Source organism: Mastacembelus armatus, chromosome 21 (genome assembly GCF_900324485.2).
Source record: "Mastacembelus armatus chromosome 21, fMasArm1.2, whole genome shotgun sequence".
NCBI classification, from domain to species: Eukaryota; Metazoa; Chordata; class Actinopteri; order Synbranchiformes; family Mastacembelidae; genus Mastacembelus; species Mastacembelus armatus.
This window is the reverse complement of record NC_046653.1, coordinates 191,529-213,757: the sequence shown is the minus strand read 5'-3', so window position 1 is coordinate 213,757 and position 22,229 is coordinate 191,529. Positions and strand designations below refer to the sequence as shown.

The following is a 22,229-nucleotide window of genomic DNA, read 5'->3' as shown; positions in this document are numbered from 1 at the left end:
TTTGTTGCAGCTCAATCTGACTGAGATCAGTCAATAGCTCACATGTATTCCACCTCTTCACCCCAAAAAGCGGTTTGCCATATGTTCCAGATGATGTTTGACAGTCTGTCTTTTGGTATTAAAGCAAAACAAATGCTTCCTTGCTCCTTACAGATCTGGGGTTTTCGTCCCGACGTCACATGCTTCACTGTTGTCACTGCACTTTAGGTTTAGCCACGAAATTTTCCACCTCAACCAAGCATAAACCTTTGTTGCAGCTCAATCTGACTGAGATCAGTCAATAGCTCACATGTATTCCACCTCTTCACCCCAAAAAGCGGTTTGCCATATGTTCCAGATGATGTTTGACAGTCTGTCTTTTCTTATACTTTCCTCTTTCTGTCATTTTGTAAGTTAGGCTTCTCAAAATGTTCAGCTGCTTTGTTAGCAAGACACTTGAAAAATGTGTAGCAATGAGTGAAACTATTTCATTATAATATGTGAATTAAACATAGTACAGGTAACACTGTAAAACAGGGGGAAAACAACATTGGTACAGCACATACATGTTGCAGTAAATTTAAAATACATCTGTATCGCTGCAATACAAAATCACAGTAGATACCCCTTGAATTCACAGTACATGCAGTTTCATAGGGGCATTCACACCCCTTTTTCCCACATTTACTGCTAATTGCTTTTGAAATTTATTTTGATAAGGAAATGGGATGTTTGCTATAAGAGGGTGTCCTAATGAAACCAAAATGTATACAATTTAGGACTACTGCATTTTTTCCTGAAATGTGTCAAGCTGTTGCTATTTGCAAGGACACACATATATTTTTGTAGCAGTGTAACACAATTAGTCTATCACAACTGAAAGCAAAATGTTAATAGACTGAACATTTTTAATGTAGAGAAAGTAGAGTGTGCCATGTAAAGCCAAATCCTTTCTTACAGGTCCAAAACACAGTTTACAAGCAGTTATGAATTTACTGATAAAGTGTCAGACATGAATAAGTGACCAAGGGACACAGAAATGTTAGGGTAATTATAAACTAGTCAAAAAGCTAGGCCTTGACAAGTTTACACAAATGAGAAAAAAAACATGGTGATAGCTCATAACAGCAAAGTCAGAGAGATAAGTGCACTACAGTCTTGACTGTCTGGACATACAAAATGTACCTGCTCTACAAGCTGGAAGGTAGCTCCGACAAAAACAGTCCCAGTTCTCCACCAGAACAGAGCTCACTATAACTAGAGCTCACTAAGATTAATGCTGCGGCTGCAGAGTGGTAACAGAGTCCAATGAGTCATTCATTATCAATGAGCTGAGTAGCTGAACACTTGAGCTGACTTGAGTACTAATATGCTTATCACATTTGTGAGCATTTGGAGGTGCTACTCGATTTAATCTGAGAAATTTTCACTATTTTCTGACATTTTAAAGAGCACACAATGTATTGAATTCTGATTTGCTTAATGCCATAAGCTTTCTATGAAGCTCAAATGCTGTAATTGTTACTAAAACCTGCAACCGCATTTTACATTCACTCTAATGTTGACTTCCTTTGACATTGCAGGTGTATGAAATTAAATGTGCCTGAGGATAAAAACATATTTTTGGAGATTATTAGTCAAATGGTCTGGTTCTCCTCAAGCAACTTAGTTTTAACTGTAAATCAAGTGACATTTATCCCAAGTCTCAATCTATCCCAACAGAATGTCTGGTTTCAGGGAAAAGCAGATGTGGAGGAGTCAGGACAGCAGGTTGCAAAATGTATCTCAAACAGCTTAAACACCCCAGGTCGGATCCCCACAGCAGAAAGGCAGTGCTTTCATTCTTTTCTGGACCCCTCAGTGATAATGGAGGAAATGACATCATAGCGCTCCTCATTGGGACTGCTGCTGGACCAAAGAATGTGATGCTCAGGAAATGGCTGGATGAGAACCTAAAAGAGAAAATCAACCAACCTTAGTTGACCTTTGTGCACAGTTTGAAAACACTATCCTTCGGTTATGTTTGGGATGAAAACATCCACTAAAATAAACTGCTGTAAAAATATATCAGAAAAATATTTTTTTCAACTTTTTTGCATAAATCTGTTAATTAACTTCAGTTCTGATCAAAACTGCTAAATGTTAATTTGCTGGGAACACATGAATATTGAATATTGCCTGGTATATTGAAGATAGATTATGTCTGTCCTCCACCCCTGTTGAGGGAGGTTTTCTCCACTTGGACATAGATAGCTTCCCTGACTCCTCTTTCAAGCCATCTATCTTCTCTGTCCAAAATGTGTACCTTACTGTCTTCAAATGAGTGTCCTGTTTCCTCTAAATGAAGGTGCACAGCTGACTCTGGTCCTGAGGAGCTGCTCCTCCTGTGCTGGGCCATCCTCCTGTTGAGTGGTTTCTCCAATATAGAGTTCTCAGCATTAGGCCGTAAGGTGAAGCAGCTTTTCCTTTCATTCCGTTCTCATATATGGGGCACTAAAATCTCTTCATTCCAATAAAAAGATCTATTGGTTAAGAATGAAAAAACAAAAGTTCTCTGTCTGCAATCCTGCAGTTTATTTTTTATAAGTGTTTAAAGTCGGTAATAGTTCTATCCTTGCGTAATTATTTTTTTTTGCTTGGGAGTGGTGCGGCTTCATCACGTGCTTCCCGCTAGACCAATGAGGTTGTCTAACATTGGAACGGCACGTAAACATGAGTTCAAGATGGCGGCGCCCTTGTTATCACTGTCCAGTAGCGAAGAGGATGAAATTACGGCCAGACCTCCACCAAAAGTCAGAAAAAAACAATTCTATATGCATCTCACGTCCATAAAGAACGAAGAAAAGAAGGAATTTACACGCACGCGATGGAATACATTTAGAAACGGCATCAAACAGTGGCTTGGTTTACAGGGTGAGAGTCAGAAAATAGCAGAAACATACAAACATTGTCTAGAAATCGAGTTTGATAATATTCCCGAAGACGCTGGGTTTTACTCCACTTGCTACAGGCGTTTCATTGGCACCAAATGACAGAGATGAGTGTATGGATGTTATCAGTGAGATGAAATGTGCTTTCCAGGATAAGAAAAAAGATTTTTTGTGCGGAAATGAGGAATTTGACAAAATTTGTTTGCAATATGCACTTTGTGGAAAGGAGAAGTGCAGCAAACTTTTGCCTTCTGGAGTTCATATATATCGACATGGTACAGATACTCCTCCTGTTTGTGAGAGCAACACGTGAATCAGACTGGCAGCTTCACATGTCAACAGTGCACTTGATGATGACATGTTTTTTTGCAAATGACCATGTAAATTATGCCAGGTATTTATCTTCATACTGGCTTGAAATGATCAATTTGCCCTTCACACATCCTTCCTGTCACAGTGAGCTCAGTGTTATAGGCCAGTGGACTGTTCAACGTCAAAGTGTCCATGGATTTGCCTCTATTGCTTGTGACCAGGCCATTGAGCAAACATGCAACAGAGATTCCAAGACAAAGGGTGGTTTGACAGGATTGACACAGAAATGTAAATCTCCTGATATAAGGAAACAAAAAGATCCACACGAATTCATGCTGATGAGAAAGCTGTGACCAGAATAATTTCTACCCTAGATTCCATGCTGAATCCTTTTGACACACACAAAAATGGAATTGTGTGTCTTAGCTCTGGGGTGGTTGCAGATGAAGAAATTGTGAGGGATTTGCCCACAGCTCCAGAAAAATGGGAAAATGCTGTCAAAGAGTTTATGAACCAAAGACTGTTATCACCATCAGTTGACATATTTGCTCCCATCAAAAAACAAAAACTAAAGACCTTTAGTGACCAAGCCAAGACAAAGAAGAAATCTGCAGCAGGCAAGGAAGTGATTCTGCGTGCTGACAAGAAGCTATTCTCCCGACTGCTTATCATAGGTCAAAATAGAAAGATAGACCTGAGGGAAATTCTATCCTACTCCTTGGGAACTGTGTCATATCCTTTATCCAGTGCTGATGGTTCACTTGCGAAAACAAACAAATCAGCTCTTATGGATTTACTGGAAACTAGGGGTGGAGGCTGTTTGGTTGACAAAGTACCGGCAAATGGGGCTTATTCTATTTGATGGCATGGCAGTCATTCAAGCCATTCAATCCATACTAAGTACCTTCGGGGAGCTTGCTGAAACCATACTGCAGTACTTACTCAAGCTTGCTCTACTGTAGACGTATAGATTTTGTGATAGATCAGTATCCACAGTGAAGTATTAAAAATGTTGAACGGTCACCCAGAGCTTCTGGTGGCACACAACTGGTTGAAATTTATGGACAGGAACAAAAGACACCAACACAATGAAAAAAGTTTCTATCAGATGGAACAAACAAGGAAGCGCTGGCAGAATTCCTCTATGTTATGTGGCAAGATGCTGATCTTACAACTTTAGGCAAGGACCTAAGCTTAGCACATAGCACATGGAAACACACAAGTTTTAACTTGGAGCAGTCTAATTTGAAGTACTTTGCAAATATTTGTGTCACCTATATGGCCAGCCATGTGCCAAAAGTGTGAACAATGCAAGATACAAAGCATTCTGCATGGCATCGTCAGCTTTGCCAGAACGATCCATGCCTCCAACAAGTGATGCCCTGTACCAACACTGCAAAAGGGCAAACTACCAAGCAGCCATAATGAGACGTTCTCTTAAAGGTATAATGTGTGCCCCTTCACCTGTTGGTAATGGATGGCACCTCGAGGATGGGGAGTTAACACTGACCAGGATGACTAAAAATGTGGCCCTGAAAGTGTGTTGCAGGTTGTCCACTGCAGTTGTAAACAAAGCAAATGTGAGACTGGAAGATGTTCCTGTATGTCTGCAAAATTGCCTTGTACAGATTTGTCGGTGCCACAATTGTGCAAATGTTTCCCAGGAAACAGAGGAAAGAAATATGTGGGATGATGACTCTGATGATAGTGATAGGGATGTTAGTGATGAGGAATGTTGAGCTGGGTGATATTTCAGGTTCATTGGAGCAGTAATGAATTGCTCTAAAATTGTAAAATTCTGGCATTATTGAAAATCAGGGCAGAATTTTGTGTCATTTCACTCAACTTGGCCCAAAGAGTGTTTTTTTTTTTTGTTTGTTTGTTTTCTGATTACTCAGTACCTACTGAAAATTTTGATGTATAAAACATCACTTTTCTTTCTAAATAGAAATTTCTATGTTCAATTTTGTTTGATGCCAATCTGTGAATTCCGTTTTGTACAAATCTGGCCCATTTCATGGTCTTTATTCACACCTCCATAGACTAATGTACCAATACTTGTCTCAAATGTAGAGGCACATGTAAAAATGTGAGTTTGACATATATTTAGTGTTGCTGAAAGACATAATAATAAAGTTACAGGCTAAATTAGCAGCATAAGATTTTTAGTTTTTTAATGAATTCACAATTTTATACATTTATGCATCCTGACAAAAAACTGCAGGATTTTTTGTGGAGAACTTTTAACATAAAATCCATAAGGGTGTTGTCTATCCAGAAATTCATTCAAAAGTAGTGCTCACAAGTGGGAACGAAAATCACTTTCTAGCCACTTTTTCCTAGTTCACCTTATGGCCTACATTCTTCCTTACAATGTACAGCATACACCACATTGCTCCTCTTTTGTTTTGGTATCTGGTCTTTAGGGTGAACCAGTATCTGTCTCAGTGTGTTGGTGGGTTTGAAGTGGACTGGTATCTGATGTTTCCCAAAAATCCATTTAAGCCTCTCAGAAACACCTGCTAAATAGGGAATGACCAGGTTTTTCCTTTGTGGATCTTGAGGCTCATCCGTGTCTCTTGTTTTTCTGACTGATGTGGATGTTATCTTGTTGAAAGCCCACTTGGGGTAGCCACAGGTTTTCCAACTATAATATGCTGATATAATCCATATAAAACTCCATATAAAGCCAAATGTGGACTATTAAATATCAGGTCTCTTTCATCTAAATCTCTGTTAGTAAATGATTTGATAACTGATCACCAAATTGACCTACTTTATCTTACTGAAACCTGGTTACAGCAGGATGAATATGTCAGTCTGAACGAATCAACCCCCCTCAGTCATAAAAATTATCATGTTCCTCGAAGCACAGGTCAAGGGGGAGGAGTAGCTACAATCTTCCACTCAAACTTATTATTAAACTTTCATCCTCAGAACAATTTTAACTCATTTGAGAGCCTCACTCTTAGTCTCTCACATCCAAACTGGAAAACACAAAAACCAGTTCTACTTGTCACTGTGTACCGTCCACCTGTCTCTTACTCAGAGTTTTTAACTGAATTCCCTGACTTCCTGTATGATTTAGTGCTTAGATCAGATAAAATTATTATAATGGGAGATTTTAACATTGATGTAGATGTTGAAAATAATAGTCTCAGCATTGCATTTAATTCTATATTAGATTCAATTGGTTTCATTCAAAATGTTAATAAACCCACCCACTGTTTCAATCACACCCTTGATCTTGTTCTGACCTAAGCCATCGAAATTGAACATCTAATAGTTTTTCCCCCAAATCCTGTTTTGTCAGATCATTCTTTAATAACTTTTGAATTTAAAATGATGGATCATGCAGCGTTTGGAAGAAAATTCCACTACAGCAGATGTTTATCCGACAACGCTGTTAATAAATTTAAGAAAATGATTCCATCTTTATTTACGTCTATGCCAAGTATAAACATAGTGGAGGGCAGCTGCTTCAATCCCACTCCCTACCAAATTGATCATGTTGTTGAAGCGCTGTAACCTCACTGCGTGAAATGCTTGATTCTGTAGCCCCTCTGAAAAAGAAGTTAGTGAATCAGAGAAGACTAGCCCCATGGTATAATTTACATATTCGTACCTTAAAGCAGGCATCACGAAGGCTGGAAAGGAAGTGGTGTTCCACAAACTTAGAGGAAATTTTTCTAGCCTGGAAAAATAGTCTACTAACATATAAAAAAGCTCTCCGTAAAGCCAGAACTGCATACTATTCATTACTAATAGAGGAAAATAAGAACTATCCCAGGTTTCTTTTCAGCACTGTAGCCAGGCTGACAAAAAGTCACAGCTCTGTTGAGCCCAGTGTTCCCTTAGCTCTCAGCAGTGATGAATTTATGAGTTTCTTTACAAATAAAATCACAACTATTAGAGATAAAATTCAGCAGATGCTTCCTATACCTGCAATAAATTAATCTTCTACTACAGTAGCTCTTGAATCATCTGTAGGACCTCAGTTATGTTTAGACTGCTTCTCTCCCATAGATCTCTCTGAATTTACATCAGTAGTTGCTTCATCGACATCATCAACGTGTCTCTTAGACCCCATCCCAACTAGACTGCTTAAAGACACCCTGCCATTAATGAACTCATCTTTATTAGACTTGGTAAATTTATCTCTAGTATCAGGCTATGTACCACAGGCCTTTAAGACTACAGTAATCAAACCTTTACTCAAAAAGCCTAGTCTTGATCCAGGAGTCCTGGCTAATTATAGACCAATATCCAACCTGCCATTTATTTCTAAAATCCTAGAAAAAGCTGTTGCTAAGCAGCTATCAGACCACTTACACAGGAATGAACTATTTGAAGATTTTCAATCAGGATTTAGAGCACATCATAGTATAGAAACAGCACTGTTGAAAGTTACCAACAATCTTCTCTTAGCCTCAGATAATGGACTTGTTTCTATACTTGTCCTCCTAGACCTTAGTGCAGCATTCGACACCATTGACCACAACATCTTATTACAGAGACTGGAGCATGTGATTGGTATGAGAGGAACAGCGTTAAAGTGGTTTCAATCCTATTTATCGGACAGATTCCAGTTTGTTCATGTCCATGATGAACCTTCCACACGAACAAAAGTTAGTTATGGAGTTCCACAAGGCTCCGTGCTAGGACCGATTCTGTTCACCCTGTACATGCTTCCTTTAGGGTATGTCATTAGGAAGCACTCTATTAATTACCACTGCTATGCAGATGACACTCAGTTATATCTATCTATTAAACCTGTTAACACAAACCAGTTAACCAGACTTCAAGCCTGTCTAACTGACATAAAGGCCTGGATGACCAGTAACTTTTTACTTTTAAACCCGGAGAAAACAGAAGTCATTATATTTGGGCCAAAAAATCTCAGAAATAACTTTTCTCAAATTATAGCTACTCTAGATGGCATAACCCTGGCCTCCAGCACTACTGTAAAAAACCTTGGAGTTATTTTTGACCATGACATGTCCTTTAACTCACACATAAAACAAATCTCTAGAACTGCATTCTTTCACCTGCGCAACATTTCCAAAATTAGGAACATCCTGTGATGCAGAAAAACTAGTCCATGCATTTGTTACCTCAAGGCTAGATTACTGTAACTCATTACTATCTGGATGTCCCAATATCTCCATAAAAAGCCTCCAATTAATCCAGAATGCCGCAGCCAGAGTCCTGACAGGAACTAGCAAGAGAGATCATATTTCATAACTGACAATTTTGCTTCTCTTCATTGGCTCCCTGTAAAATATAGAATAGAATTTAAAATCCTTCTTCTCACATACAAATCCCTTCATAATCAAGCTCCTTCATACCTTAAAGACCTCATAGTACCATATTATCCCAATAGAACACTTCGCTCTCAGAGTGCAGGTCTACTTGTGGTTCCCAGAGTTTCCAAAAGCAGAATGGGAGGCAGAGCGTTTTGTTATCAAGCTCCTCTCCTATGGAACCAGCTCCCAGCCTGGGTTCAGGAGGCAGGGAGGCAGACCATCGGTGCACTGAGCTCCCCTATTACATATTGCTGATGTGCAGTTACCGGCCCCACCAACCTGCAGTGTCTATTTGTTGTTTATTGTTGCTGTTCTTTTCTCTCTGCTCTATCCACTCATCCCAACCGGTCGAGGCAGATGGCCGCCCAAACTGAGCCCGGTTCTGCTCGAGGTTTTTTCTTCCGTTAAAGGGAGTTTTTCCTCTCCACTGTCGCCAAGTGCTTGCTCATAAGGGAATTGTTGGGTTTTTAGTTTTAGTTTTTGTAAAGTGCCTTGAGATGATTTGTATTGTGATTTGGCGCTATACAAATAAAACTGAATTGAATTGAAATTAAAGATATAGACAATCTGGAAAGTGAACTGGACGCTCCTTTTCCTTATTGCTACTACATTTTACCTGTGTTTTCCAGTGTTTCCCAGACTCTGAATTTTGTTGCGTCGTCACCATATTGGGACCTGTAACATCTATACGGGCTTTCATGTGTCTTGCACTGAGGAGAGGCTTCCGTCAGGCCACTCTGCCATAAAGCCCCGAGTGGTGGAGGGCTGCAGTGATAGTTGACTTTGTGGAACTTTCTCCCATCTCCCGACTGCATCTCTGGAGCTCAGCCACAGTGATCTTTGGGTTCTTCTTTACCTCTCTCACCAAGGCTCTTCTCCCACGATTGCTCAGTTTGGCTGGATGGCCAGGTCTAGGAAGAGTTCTGGTCGTCCCAAACTTTTTCCATTTGAGGATTATGGAGGCCACTGTGCTCTTAGGAACCTTGAGAGCTGCAGAAATTCTTTTGTAACCTTGGCCCAGCCTTGCCACAATTCTGTCTCTGAGCTCCTTGGGCAGTTCCTTCGACCTCATGATTCTCATTTGCTGACATGCACTGTGAGCTGTAAGGTCTTATATAGACAGGTGTGTGCCTTTCCTAATCAAGTCCAATCAGTTTAATTAAACACAGCTGGACTCCAATGAAGGAGCAGAACCATCTCAAGGAGGATCAGAAGACATAGACAGCATGTGAGTTAAATATGAGTGTCACTGCAAAGGGTCTGAATACTTATGACCATGTGATATTTCAGTTTTTCTTTTTTAATAAATTTGCAAAAATTTCTACATTTCTGGTTTTTTGTGTCAAGATGGGGTGCTGAGTGTACATTAATGAGAAATAAAATGAACTTTTTTGATTTTGGCAAATGGCTGCAATGACAAAGAGTGAAAAATTTAAAGGGGTCTGAATACTTTCCGTACCCACTGTACCGGAGAAGACAAAAGACGCACTCAACCAGACAAAAACCTGCATAATGAGCCTTTCATTCAATGTGGCTGAGAGGGGATTTGTGCAGCACAGTACAATGCGGAGCCAAACGTTAGTCATTTGAGCCGTGTTTTTACTCTGAGGACAAACTAAACTATTTGTCCCTGTGTGGAATATAAGACGTGCTTCTTCACCTGCGTAACATGTCATCATCCAAACACGCAGAAAAAGCGAGTCAATTCTGTGATGAAGTTTGACGTTTTATGTCATTTCTCGGGGGCGTGCACAGAATTACCTGGTTCACCTCAGATTATTTCCATATGAACAGAGTACGAGGCGGGATCGCATTACCTGTATTGAGGTGAGACAGGAGAAAATGTACTTCTTAAGTTCATCTGGATTAAATAAAAAGTGATTTGTTTTCGACTTGTATTGTTTCATTTAAAAAAAAACATTTCAAGCTTTCTAGCCATATATTTCTTATTTTTTATGAGGCAAGTATTTGCTGATATTCTGGTTGTTTTATGTACGTGTCTGTGAAGAGAGGTGACAGACAGAGAAGACAGAGAGCGCACCCTGTCTGCTTTCTTCATTTAACAAAAGCCCAGCGTTTTGTTATTATGAGGGTATTCAACTAAAACTAGACCCTTTACAGATTTGGGGAACCAGAATGAGTCCACCATTGGGTCCAACGACCCTCACCTGAGCTCACTCCTTTGTTCACTTAACGAGCCTATTCAGACCAGGTGTGAAGTGAAACCAACTCAGGGTTGTGGGTCTAACGACTCTCACCTGATTTGCTTAGCTCACCTGGTGAGCCTATGGGACTAGGGGTGGAGTGAAACCAACCTGGGAGATAAATTTGGAGGTTCCAGTGCAGGCTTTCTCAGACTGATGAAGCCACTTGGATGGTTGGCGAAACGTTTCAGCCTTAAAAACTTAAAGTCCAGTTGCCATGACTCAACCTCTAGATAAAGGGTAGTGAATTTGCCCACAGTGTATTGACCTATGGAAAATTTCTAAATCATATTTCCAAAATTTATGTCAAATTAAGGTTTATCACCAAAAATTCCATTTGCTGAAATACAGTGAAAGTTGTGGCCAAGTTAAGAGTGAACATCCCGAACAGTACATGAGGGTTAAGTCATCTGTTAATTTAACAATCTTCTCATCAAACACTAGTTACCTAAATCCTAAGCTACACATAATGAAATATAGATATTTTGATATCGCTATAAAATATAGCTCACTGTCTGACACACACTGTGTATGGGCTACAGTGTTGGTGCTTACGTCTGACATCTGGTAGGGAGGTCGCAGCCACTGTTTGATTCGCCTATGTTGGAAGATGAGGATATAGGCTGCAGGTAAGAGGAAGACCATGAAGATAACAAACCCCACAGCTACTATCACATCTTTTGGCACATTTTCTGGGAAAAGTAAGAGACACACAAACAAGAGATTATACCCTATCATGTTCTTACTTCAAAGGATTTACAAGCTTTGAAACCTCAAAAATGTTTGCAACTGATTCAATATCACAAAAAATGTCAGAACTTTTTAGAGCCTCATTTAATGCCTACAGAGGGTCAGTATGTAACACTCGTAAACGAGTATCCCTTTAATAATAAGTTACTACAAGTACTGCACAAAATTACCATGTGTTTTAGAATTAATTACCTTTCAGACAACCATTTGTTAATTATGCAACAAAAATCAAGGACAAATCTGCACTAAGCAGTTTTCCATCACAGTGAGCATACAGAAAATGTGATGGGTTCAAAAATGCAAAATCTCAATTGTTCAATTATGTAAAAAATCATAATCATAATCTCAATTATTTTGGTCAGTATTGAAATCACGATTATTATTATTTTACTCATTGACTTTGGAAATATGTTGCATCTATTGAACAAAACCATGAATTCTCCTTAAAACAAACAATATAAAATATATTCAAATGTGTAAGTAGCATGCTATTTATACTTTTCAGCATTGCACTGAAGAGTGTCTCTTTAATTGATGACTGTGTAATGAAGGACGTTGTGGTGGTGGTTCTTTCTGTTTCTTTTTTATTAGTTTGTCATATGTTGGTCTGTGTTTAAATGTTAGATGGTTAAAAAGATTTGTGGTGGTACCAAGCGTTGCTAACACCACCGCATAGTAAATCTTGCACATATGTTTTTGATCCACACCTGCTTCTTCGAATCCAAACTGTTCCCAAACAACGGAAGAGCTTCTACCTCTTTTGTTGACCAAAGACTTTGGTGGCTGCTCTCTTCACTCGCTTTGATTTTTAAATGCCTCCAGATACCACATATGTGACTTGTTTCACTGACAGTATAGGCAGAGAGTTTGGGTTTCCAGAGGGGCGAAAGTGTGCATGCACGTCATTAAGACAGCAGGCCAAAATAACTTGAAAAACAGAATAATGGATTTTTCTCAATTATAGTTTTTGTCATCATTGAGACCTGGAATCAAAATCAAAATTCAATTAATTGCACAGCCCTAGCCAAATCATTCTTATGATGTAATTTTCAGATACCAGTGCTTCATTTAAAAAAGGATTATGGCAGTGTGTGTAAAACAGTCCATCCAACCACATAAAGAATGTTCACTGTGATGGGTTCAACCAAGTGTCAGGTCGCCTAACCACTAAACGTCTGTGGACAGAAAAGTTTTGGTTTGTTTTGAAAAACTTATTAACACAGTCTTACCTGACACAGGGATCACTATACACTGGATACAGCTTCCCAGTCCAATAGCGTTATTGTAGTAAATGTACTGCACCATTACGCAGTAACGCTGTCCCTGCTCCAAGTTGTGAATTAACACTGAGGAAGCGCCATCTTTATGTTTCAGCTGAAGAGTGGAAAATGTTTGGATAACTTTAACAAATATTATACATGTAGAGCTATTTTCAGCTAATCACTTAAATACTGTTTCCCACAGCGAGGTTCTTGTTCCAAACAGATTGGAGATCTTCACTTGTATTTCTTCTATGTAGTAAGTACTAAGCAAATTGTAACAAGTACTAACTAGCCCACAAATTCATGATAACAAGTAGCATGTATTTCATCATCATCTGGTATGAAACGTGATTTGTACACGTTTGCTGAACATGGACATGGATTCTCACCTGCAGTGACTCTCCTTCCTTGCCATAGTAAACTCTGTGTTTTGCATGATCTCCATGTTCCAAAGCCATACTGTGGTTCCTACTCAGATGGACTGTGAGGGAACCAGGCCGTGCAGTCACACTGAACTCAGGCGTACATGAGTCACCTAGAAGTAAAGAAGCCAATACACTGCAGGTCAACTATGTCACAATATACTGGGCATACACCAAATTACTGTTTTGGATTGTAGTAAAGGATGTCATTAATGCTTCTCCGTTAGTTCATTAACTGAGCAGCCATGGCTGCCTGATAACAACATTAAACTGTCAATCTGCATAAACCCTGTTACATTTTGGTATATAAAAATGGGGAAAAAATTAAATTGATTTACACAAAAATAGTGCAATAAGTAAAGGGCTAACTAAAACCAATTTGTACTATAAGAATTAGACTGTAGTAGTATTGTGCCCAGTGTCTAGTTTGTGTTCTGCAAATCTTTAATTGACCATCACTGAATCATAGGTCAACCATCTGGGCCAACAGAGTATCTTTATCTGTGGATGAGGCACTAGTGCAGTGATTCCCAATCCTGGTCCTCAAGGACCCCTGCCTTGATTCTTTTCCAACTATCCCTGCACTTCCCACTGATTCAGGTAATCAACTGTGGGTATGGCATCCTCGAGGACCAGGATTAGGAATCATTGCACTAGTGAATGTTTCGAATAATCTGCATTTAGCTGAACAGACTTTCATGTATTACCATAGTGATCTCAGGTTCTCAACTAAAGCCTGCTAGTGGAGTCTAAGTTGGACATTATTCACTATATTAGTGGGCCAATATTGTGACAATTTTCAATTATCACTGGTTGCTTAACCTCATTTGCTTGTAATGGCTTCAATGTTTGACAGGAAACAATAACTCCACACTTACAACAGCTTCCTGTTTTTTTTTTTTAACAACCCATAAAAAGCTCAGTATAATCTGAAGAACAACCCCACTACACAACAAAGGGCAGGACATTAATCATAACAGTAGTTAGGGTGCAAGTAGAAATAACTAGACATTAACTACAAGACAAGATAAAATAACCAGGTACACTGTGACAAACACACAACTAAAATTAATGTTGAGTCGGTGTGTAACTGCTAAATTAATGTCGGACTCCGTAGTTTTCTCTGGACCCCTCCCCAATCTGACCAGCGATGACACGTTTAGCCGCATGTCGTCGTTCCGTCACTGGCTGTCTAGGTGGTGTCCAGCAAACGATGTGGGCTTCATAGACAATTGGGCCACTTTCTGGGGAAAACCCGGTCTGGTAGCGAGAGATGGCATCCATCCCACTTTGAATGGTGCAGCTCTCATCTCTAGAAATTTGGCCAAGTTTATTAGCCGACCTAAAGCCTGACAATCCAGGGTGGGGACCGGGATGCAGAGACTCAGTCTAAAACGCCTCTCTGCAGTTTCCTTAGAGCCGCCGCCCCCCTCAAACCACATAGAGACTGTGTCTGCCCCTCGAACATATAAATCAAATAAATCAGAAGTTAACAGAAGAGGAGTTATTCATAAAAACTTAAAAATTAAGACCACTTCTTAAGACTTCTGATCAAGTCCAATCAGTTTAATTAAACACAGCTGGACTCCAATGAAGGAGCAGAACCATCTCAAGGAGGATCAGAAGAAATGGACAGCATGTGAGTTAAATATGAGTGTCACTGCAAAGGGTCTGAATACTAATGTGATATTTCAGTTTTTCGTTTTTAATAAATTTGAAAAAATTTCTACATTTGTTTTTTTCTGTCAAGATGGGGTGCTGAGTGTACATTAATGAGAAATAAAATGAACTTTTTTGATTTTGGCAAATGGCTGCAATGACACAAAGAGTGAAAAATTTAAAGGGGTCTGAATACTTTCTGTACCCACTGTAGATGTTGAAAATAACAGCCTCAGCATTGCATTTAATTCTATATTAGATTCAATTGGTTTCATTCAAAATGTTAATAAACCCACCCACTGTTTCAATCACACCCTTGATCTTGTTCTGACCTAAGCCATCGAAATTGAGCATCTAATCGTTTTTCCCCCAAATCCTGTTTTGTCAGATCATTCTTTAATAACTTTTGAATTTAAAATGATAGATCATGGAGTATTTGGAAGAAAATTCCACTACAGCAGATGTTTATCCGACAACGCTGTTAATAAATTTAAGAAAATGATTCCATCTTTATTTACATCTATGCCAAGTATAAACATAGTGGAGGGCAGCTGCTTCGATCCCACTCCCTACCAAATTGATCATGTTGTTGACAGCGCTGTAACCTCACTAAATGAAACGCTTGATTCTGTAGCCCCTCTGAAAAAGAAGTTAGTGAATCAGAGGAGATTAGCCCCATGGTATAATTTACATATTCGTACCTTAAAGCAGGCATCACGAAGGCTGGAAAGGAAGTGGTGTTCCACAAACTTAGAGGAAATTTTTCTAGCCTGGAAAAATAGTCTACTAACATATAAAAAAGCTCTCCGTAAAGCCAGAACTGCATACTATTCATTACTAATAGAGGAAAATAAGAACTATCCCAGGTTTCTTTTCAGCACTGTAGCCAGGCTGACAAAAAGTCACAGCTCTGTTGAGCCCAGTGTTCCCTTAGCTCTCAGCAGTGATGAATTTATGAGTTTCTTTACAAATAAAATCACAACTATTAGAGATAAAATTCAGCAGATGCTTCCTATACCTGCAATAAATTAATCTTCTACTACAGTAGCTCTTGAATCATCTGTAGGACCTCAGTTATGTTTAGACTGCTTCTCTCCCATAGATCTCTCTGAATTTACATCAGTAGTTGCTTCATCGACATCATCAACGTGTCTCTTAGACCCCATCCCAACTAGACTGCTTAAAGACACCCTGCCATTAATGAACTCATCTTTATTAGACTTGGTAAATTTATCTCTAGTATCAGGCTATGTACCACAGGCCTTTAAGACTACAGTAATCAAACCTTTACTCAAAAAGCCTAGTCTTGATCCAGGAGTCCTGGCTAATTATAGACCAATATCCAACCTGCCATTTATTTCTAAAATCCTAGAAAAAGCTGTTGCTAAGCAGCTATCAGACCACTTACACAGGAATGAACTATTTGAAGATTTTCAATCAGGATTTAGAGCACATCATAGTATAGAAACAGCACTGTTGAAAGTTACCAACAATCTTCTCTTAGCCTCAGATAATGGACTTGTTTCTATACTTGTCCTCCTAGACCTTAGTGCTGCATTCGACACCATTGACCACAACATCTTATTACAGAGACTGGAGCATGTGACTGGTATCAGAGGAACAGCGTTAAAGTGGTTCCAATCCTATTTATCGGACAGATTCCAGTTTGTTCATGTCCATGATGAACCTTCCACTCGAACAAAAGTTAGTTATGGAGTTCCACAAGGCTCTGTGCTAGAACCGATTTTGTTCACCCTGTACATGCTTCCTTTAGGGTATGTCATTAGGAAGCACTCTATTAATTACCACTGCTATGCAGATGACACTCAGTTATATCTATCTATTAAACCTGTTAACACAAACCAGTTAACCAGACTTCAAGCCTGTCTAACTGACATAAAGGCCTGGATGACCAGTAACTTTTTACTTTTAAACTCGGAGAAAACAGAAGTCATTATATTTGGGCCAAAAAATCTCAGAAATAACTTTTCTCAAATTATAGCTACTCTAGATGGCATACCCCTGGCCTCCAGCACTACTGTAAAAAACCTTGGAGTTATTTTTGACCAGGACATGTCCTTTAACTCACACATAAAACAAATCTCTAGAACTGCATTCTTTCACCTGCGCAACATTTCCAAAATTAGGAACATCCTGTCTCAAAATGATGCAGAAAAACTAGTCCATGCATTTGTTACCTCAAGGCTAGATTACTGTAACTCATTACTATCCGGATGTCCCAATATCTCCATAAAAAGCCTCCAATTAATCCAGAATGCCGCAGCCAGAGTCCTGACAGGAACTAGCAAGAGAGATCATATTTCTCCTATATTGGCTTCTCTTCATTGGCTCCCTGTAAAATATAGAATAGAATTTAAAATTCAATTCAATTCAATTCAATTTTATTGAGGACCCTGGTCCTGGAGCTGTATATCGCTGATGTGCAGTTACTGGTCCCACCAACCTGCAGTATCTATTTGTTGTTTATTGTTGCTGTTCTTTTCTCTCTGCTCTATCCACTCACCCCAACCGGTCGAGGCAGATGGCCGCCCAAACTGAGCCCGGTTCTGCTGGAGATTTTTTCTTCCGTTAAAGGGAGTTTTTCCTCTCCACTGTCGCCAAGTGCTTGCTCATAAGGGAATTGTTGGGTTTTTAGTTTTAGTTTTTGTAAAGTGCCTTGAGATGACTGAATTGTGATTTGGCGCTATACAAATAAAATTGAATAAAAATTGAACAAAAGGAAATACTCACGAAATATTACGAATAAGTACAGATGGGAATTGTTAAGATTTTATTGATACCAACACTATTAACGATTCTGCTCATCAGTCTAATTCTTTATTGATTTCCTTATTGTTTCCTAATCAATTGTCTGTGTAGGAAAAAAAACTACTAGAATTTGGCCACTATATATATATATATATATATATATATATATATATATATATATATATATATATATTATTATTATTATTATTATTCATTTTTTCTTTGATTCATGATACAATTCTCCACAAGACAGAAAAGTGTTGTGTTTCAGTCATTTGAAACTCCCACTTGACAACATCCCCTCACCCAAGGGTTACAATCTTGTTGCTCTCTTTGAGTTTTAGGCCGTAGATTTTCCTGTAGGCTTGTCTGTGCGCCCTTGGTATACAAGAACACAGATTTGAGTCTCACACAAGATGCTATGTGCTGCACATGCATCTTTTGATATAAACAGCATCAGAGCTATGTGTAGTAACAGTCTGTCATCTTATAAAATAGATGAAACGAGAATATTTATAAATTATTTGATTTTTCTTAGTAAATAAAGATCTGCTGTGTGGCACTAATGGTTTCATAATAGGATAACTTGGTGGTGACAGATGTGCTGTTCAGTTGGGAAATTCATGCATTTGTCGCATTGGCTTGTCCTGCGACTTAAATAGCAAAGCAACTTACATGTGTATATATACAGCAATTTTGCCAAGTAGTCACTAGTATTAGATGACACTCTTGGCTTGAAGACAATATTGTCCCACTGAAAAAGTAAAAATGTTTATGTTCACACTAAACTCTAACTCCTAGCGTAACACAAGTGAAAATGCCACCCCAAGCAAAGAGCTATACTGCAGACTCCAGAGTGCAGGTAAAGTCTGCAGCTGAAACACAGTTTGGACTGAGTGTCAACATTCACACTACACACTAAATGTGCCTGTATGTACACAAATAGATAGGCTCTTTCAAACTGGAAAGAATATTTTTAACAGTTCTTTCAAACTCTTCAAACAGTTTCCTGTTTTTTTGTGTGTGCACACTGCAGGAACTGAGGACTATAAAAGTTTTTAAAATGCTGTTTTGAGGCACCAAAGTACCTTCTCCTACTTTGGAGAAGGTACTTTTCAGTACATTAAAAACCATGTGTGACATACGTTTATATGAATTCATCAAAACACTAACTTAAGCCAATGCAGCACTAGCAACTGCATTTTTTACAAGTTCGTTTTAGTAGTATAAACAACAGGTTTCACATGGGGGGAAAATAAAACCTCACAAACAGACTGACATCGAGGTCTGTTTTGCTTAAAGCAACAGAAAGAATTTGAAATTTTTGCTAGCATTGTTGCTTAATGTCTTACAGAAGTGACATTGCTATGCCAATCATCAGCCAGCTTACATCACTTCACTTCAAGACTGATGGTGTAAATGTGATTAGAAAAAAGGCCCTTAACATCTGTTGGGTCCATTCCTCAGTGGGGTTGTTCCTAGAACTGCGTCCCTAGAAATCTTGGGTCCAAAAGCGCCTGATTTCTCATGCACACAGTATCTGCTCACACATATATCACTTGTTCTACACAAGCTTTGATAAATGAGGCATCTGGAAAAATCTACCCCATCTTCACTCTGTCACTGTTGTAGGTGTAAGACCTCATATGACAGCATTTCACACCTTAAAAAAAAAAAAAAAAAAAAAAAAAAATCGGCAGTACCTCAACAAATCGCTCCAGCATGATGACTCATGAAAGCTTACTGTGGGTTTTTTCAGCTTTTGGTATTTCACACTGTGGTTCACACCATGGTTATAGTGGTTAACACCTAAAATGCAGTGGCATGACAGAATATCACACCAAAACTACAATTATACAGTGTTATCTGGTGATTAATATAGGACTGAAATCAGTCATTTACTGTTTCAGTTCACTGGTTATTATGGAACATAACAGATTGTTTGAATGTCAAAACTTTGAGTTTCTGGTTGGTACAAACCACAGCATTACATGCTGCATATATTCAGAGCCTCCCATACATACCACAGTACAGAAGATTAGACTAATGCATTCAACTAGTGTCAATTTAAGCACACTATTACCAGGCTGACACACTCAGCCCTGGTAACATAGTGGGTCCTGGTTTCTTACCTTGTCTGCTACAGGCTTTGACTGGTCTTGAGGTCAGCTCGCCTCTCTTGGCTTGCACACGTAACATAACGCAGCCATGCGGACTCTCAGCTTTTGTAACAGTGACATTACAGAAATGGAAAAGTGTCTGGGCACAGCCTGGTACATCTGTCCACATTTCATTGTCAAAACTGAAGACAAGGAATATAACCAACAGAAAACAGTGCAGCATCTGTGATAATACTTTTTGTAAAGTTTGAAACACATAAGGGCTGTAACTAACAATTGTTTCATTATTGATTAATCTGCTGATTATTTTGTCTGTTTATTATTTAAAAATATATATATATTACAACTAGATATCTTTATAGATCTTGTCATGTTTGTACAACAGTACACAATGTTTGACTTCAATGTTACATACAACAATGAAAAAGAGCAAAGGTCCATGTGATAAGATGAAACTGGCACATTTCATGAAAAAGAACAGACAGAAACAATTATTTGATGCTTGGATTGGCAGCTCACCTCCTGTACTGAACAGTGTACGTGATATTTCTGTCCTGGGAGGCTGAAGTCCATTTCAGCAGCCCCTTCTCCACATGGATGTTCTCTGGAGGGGCCAGCTTCGCCCCTGACACTACTGGAAATGATGGGAAAGGACAAATAGGAGGCTGTTTTGACACTTTAAGCACAAGCACACATAAATGTATGCTTTTTTTAAGCTATCTACCTAGCTAACTGAACGTTTCTGAAGGTTTGGATATCTCAGATGCAAGTTATCAACTTCTTACATCTCTTCTTACAAACTATTCAAATAAAATCAGGGCCCTTTACTGCATTGAATGTCAACATTTTGTTTGACCACCTTCAGCCTGAGTATAGTGTAACATGGTTTAACAGCAGTCGTCACTATTTCACACCACCACAGCACAATGCTAGGTAGGAGCGAGGTTCAGAGCACCACGATTGTTGTCTAGACTGACTTATATATTCCAATCAATGTGGTTTTTGGGTCGTGACGCGTGATTTAAAGATTTGGAATAACCGATGGGCAACTCGACTTGTGCTAAATTAGTCTTATGGACATCCTGTAATAAACACATTTTCAATCTAACAAGGAGACGACTGATACCATTAGTTTCGGTATTGAACCATCCACCGAATGGCTGCATTGTAGGGAAAGGCTCATGTGAAGCTTTAAAATGGGGATTTTGAGTCTGGCTAAACAGACATGTCTATACAAGAGAACAGCTTGACTGTGTTTTCTTAGGACACACTTCTCTTATTTCTCTCTCTCTCACACACTCACTCACACACACATACAGAATGTTGCCTCATAGCAGCTAAAGCTAAAACCAAACCCCCTTCAGATAAATAAGGACGGCAGTCTCACCTTGGACGACGATGTGAAGGCACAGGAACATGAAAAGCATTTCGACAGCGTCATTTCACTAGACACCAGCAGTCACCGAACAGATCTGTGCGCACTGGACCCATAAGCCGTCGACGGTACCGTCCAGCTGTAGCCTACCACTTCCGCACAAAATGGGATTACAGTCTGGGAAGTTACGCCACTTCTCGTCATTGTGTTTGGCTCTTGTTGCGGCCAACTCCAACTTCCTGAAACGCCCCTTAAAGGAAAGATGGCCATTATTATTAGGCCCGAGCATCGACCGAAGGTCCCGGCGCAGGGACTATTATAATTGCTCAACGTGCAAGGGCTTTACACAGCGTCTAGCGTTGACCCACACCCCGCCATGACGTGGAAATGCGCTGTTTTTGCTCACCTCGAACTTGAATGAACTCCTTGGGCTTTTGACCGAATGAGCTCATTCTTGGGCAGTCTCATCTACACAAGAGGGGTAGCTAAAATTATCCAAATTTTGTAATTAATATTTCCTTTGGCGGACACGCCCAGTTTTTGCCACTTTCGAGTTCTGATAAATCGCACACGCGTTGTCGGATTTGAACCTGACCAATTGATGACTTTTAGACCCAGGGGGCCTGAATCCAGGTGATTGAATAGAATTACTAGCGCCCCCTGCATAACAATTTGAAAATTTGCAAAAAATTGCAAAAATTTGAATAGAGAGCCGAAATTTAGTTTGTCAGAACTTCACCAAATTTGGTACAAAAACCCTTTAGGGCATCCCGATCCTATGGGAGTTTTACACTTAAAGATGCAAATGCTGTACAAATATCTGCAGCTGCTGTGTTGTCAAATTTTAATCACTTATACTCCCCGCGGGCCTGAACCCACATGACCAAACAAAGTCACAATAGGCACAGTGGCGCCCCTTTATATGTCTTGCCAAAATGTATTTTGTCAAAACTGTACCTAATTTGGCAGAAAAATCCTACAGGCGTCCCGATCAAAAAAGCCAGTGAGACCCATGCTCTATTTTCCACGCTGTTGCCTTGGTGATGGCAGACAGTCACCATTGTTTTTCAATGAGAGATCTACATTGTGAGATGAAAATGCATGGAGAGCCAAAATTTAGTTTGTCAGAACTGTACCAAAC

The 22,229-nt window shown here is 39.3% G+C and overlaps 2 protein-coding genes across 2 annotated transcripts in view; both read right to left on the bottom strand.

Moving 5' to 3' along the window:
* Positions 1-867: 867 nt before the first annotated feature.
* On the bottom strand, positions 868-21,241 carry LOC113123328 (uncharacterized). The gene is made up of 7 exons (XM_026295269.1): positions 21,101-21,241; positions 20,233-20,347; positions 19,726-19,895; positions 13,133-13,278; positions 12,711-12,855; positions 11,287-11,423; positions 868-1,931 (listed from the first exon to the last, which is right to left on the bottom strand). The coding sequence occupies exons 1-7, from the start codon at positions 21,138-21,140 to the stop codon at positions 1,818-1,820; spliced, it is 867 nt and encodes a 288-aa protein (XP_026151054.1). The 5' UTR covers positions 21,141-21,241; the 3' UTR covers positions 868-1,817.
* Positions 21,209-22,229, bottom strand: part of LOC113123326 (ICOS ligand-like) — a 37,362-nt gene continuing 36,341 nt past the window's right edge. The window contains exon 6 of the mRNA XM_026295267.1: positions 21,209-21,338. Coding sequence (XP_026151052.1) covers positions 21,289-21,338 — 50 coding nt within the window. The 3' untranslated portion in view covers positions 21,209-21,288. The remainder of the gene's footprint in view (positions 21,339-22,229) is intronic.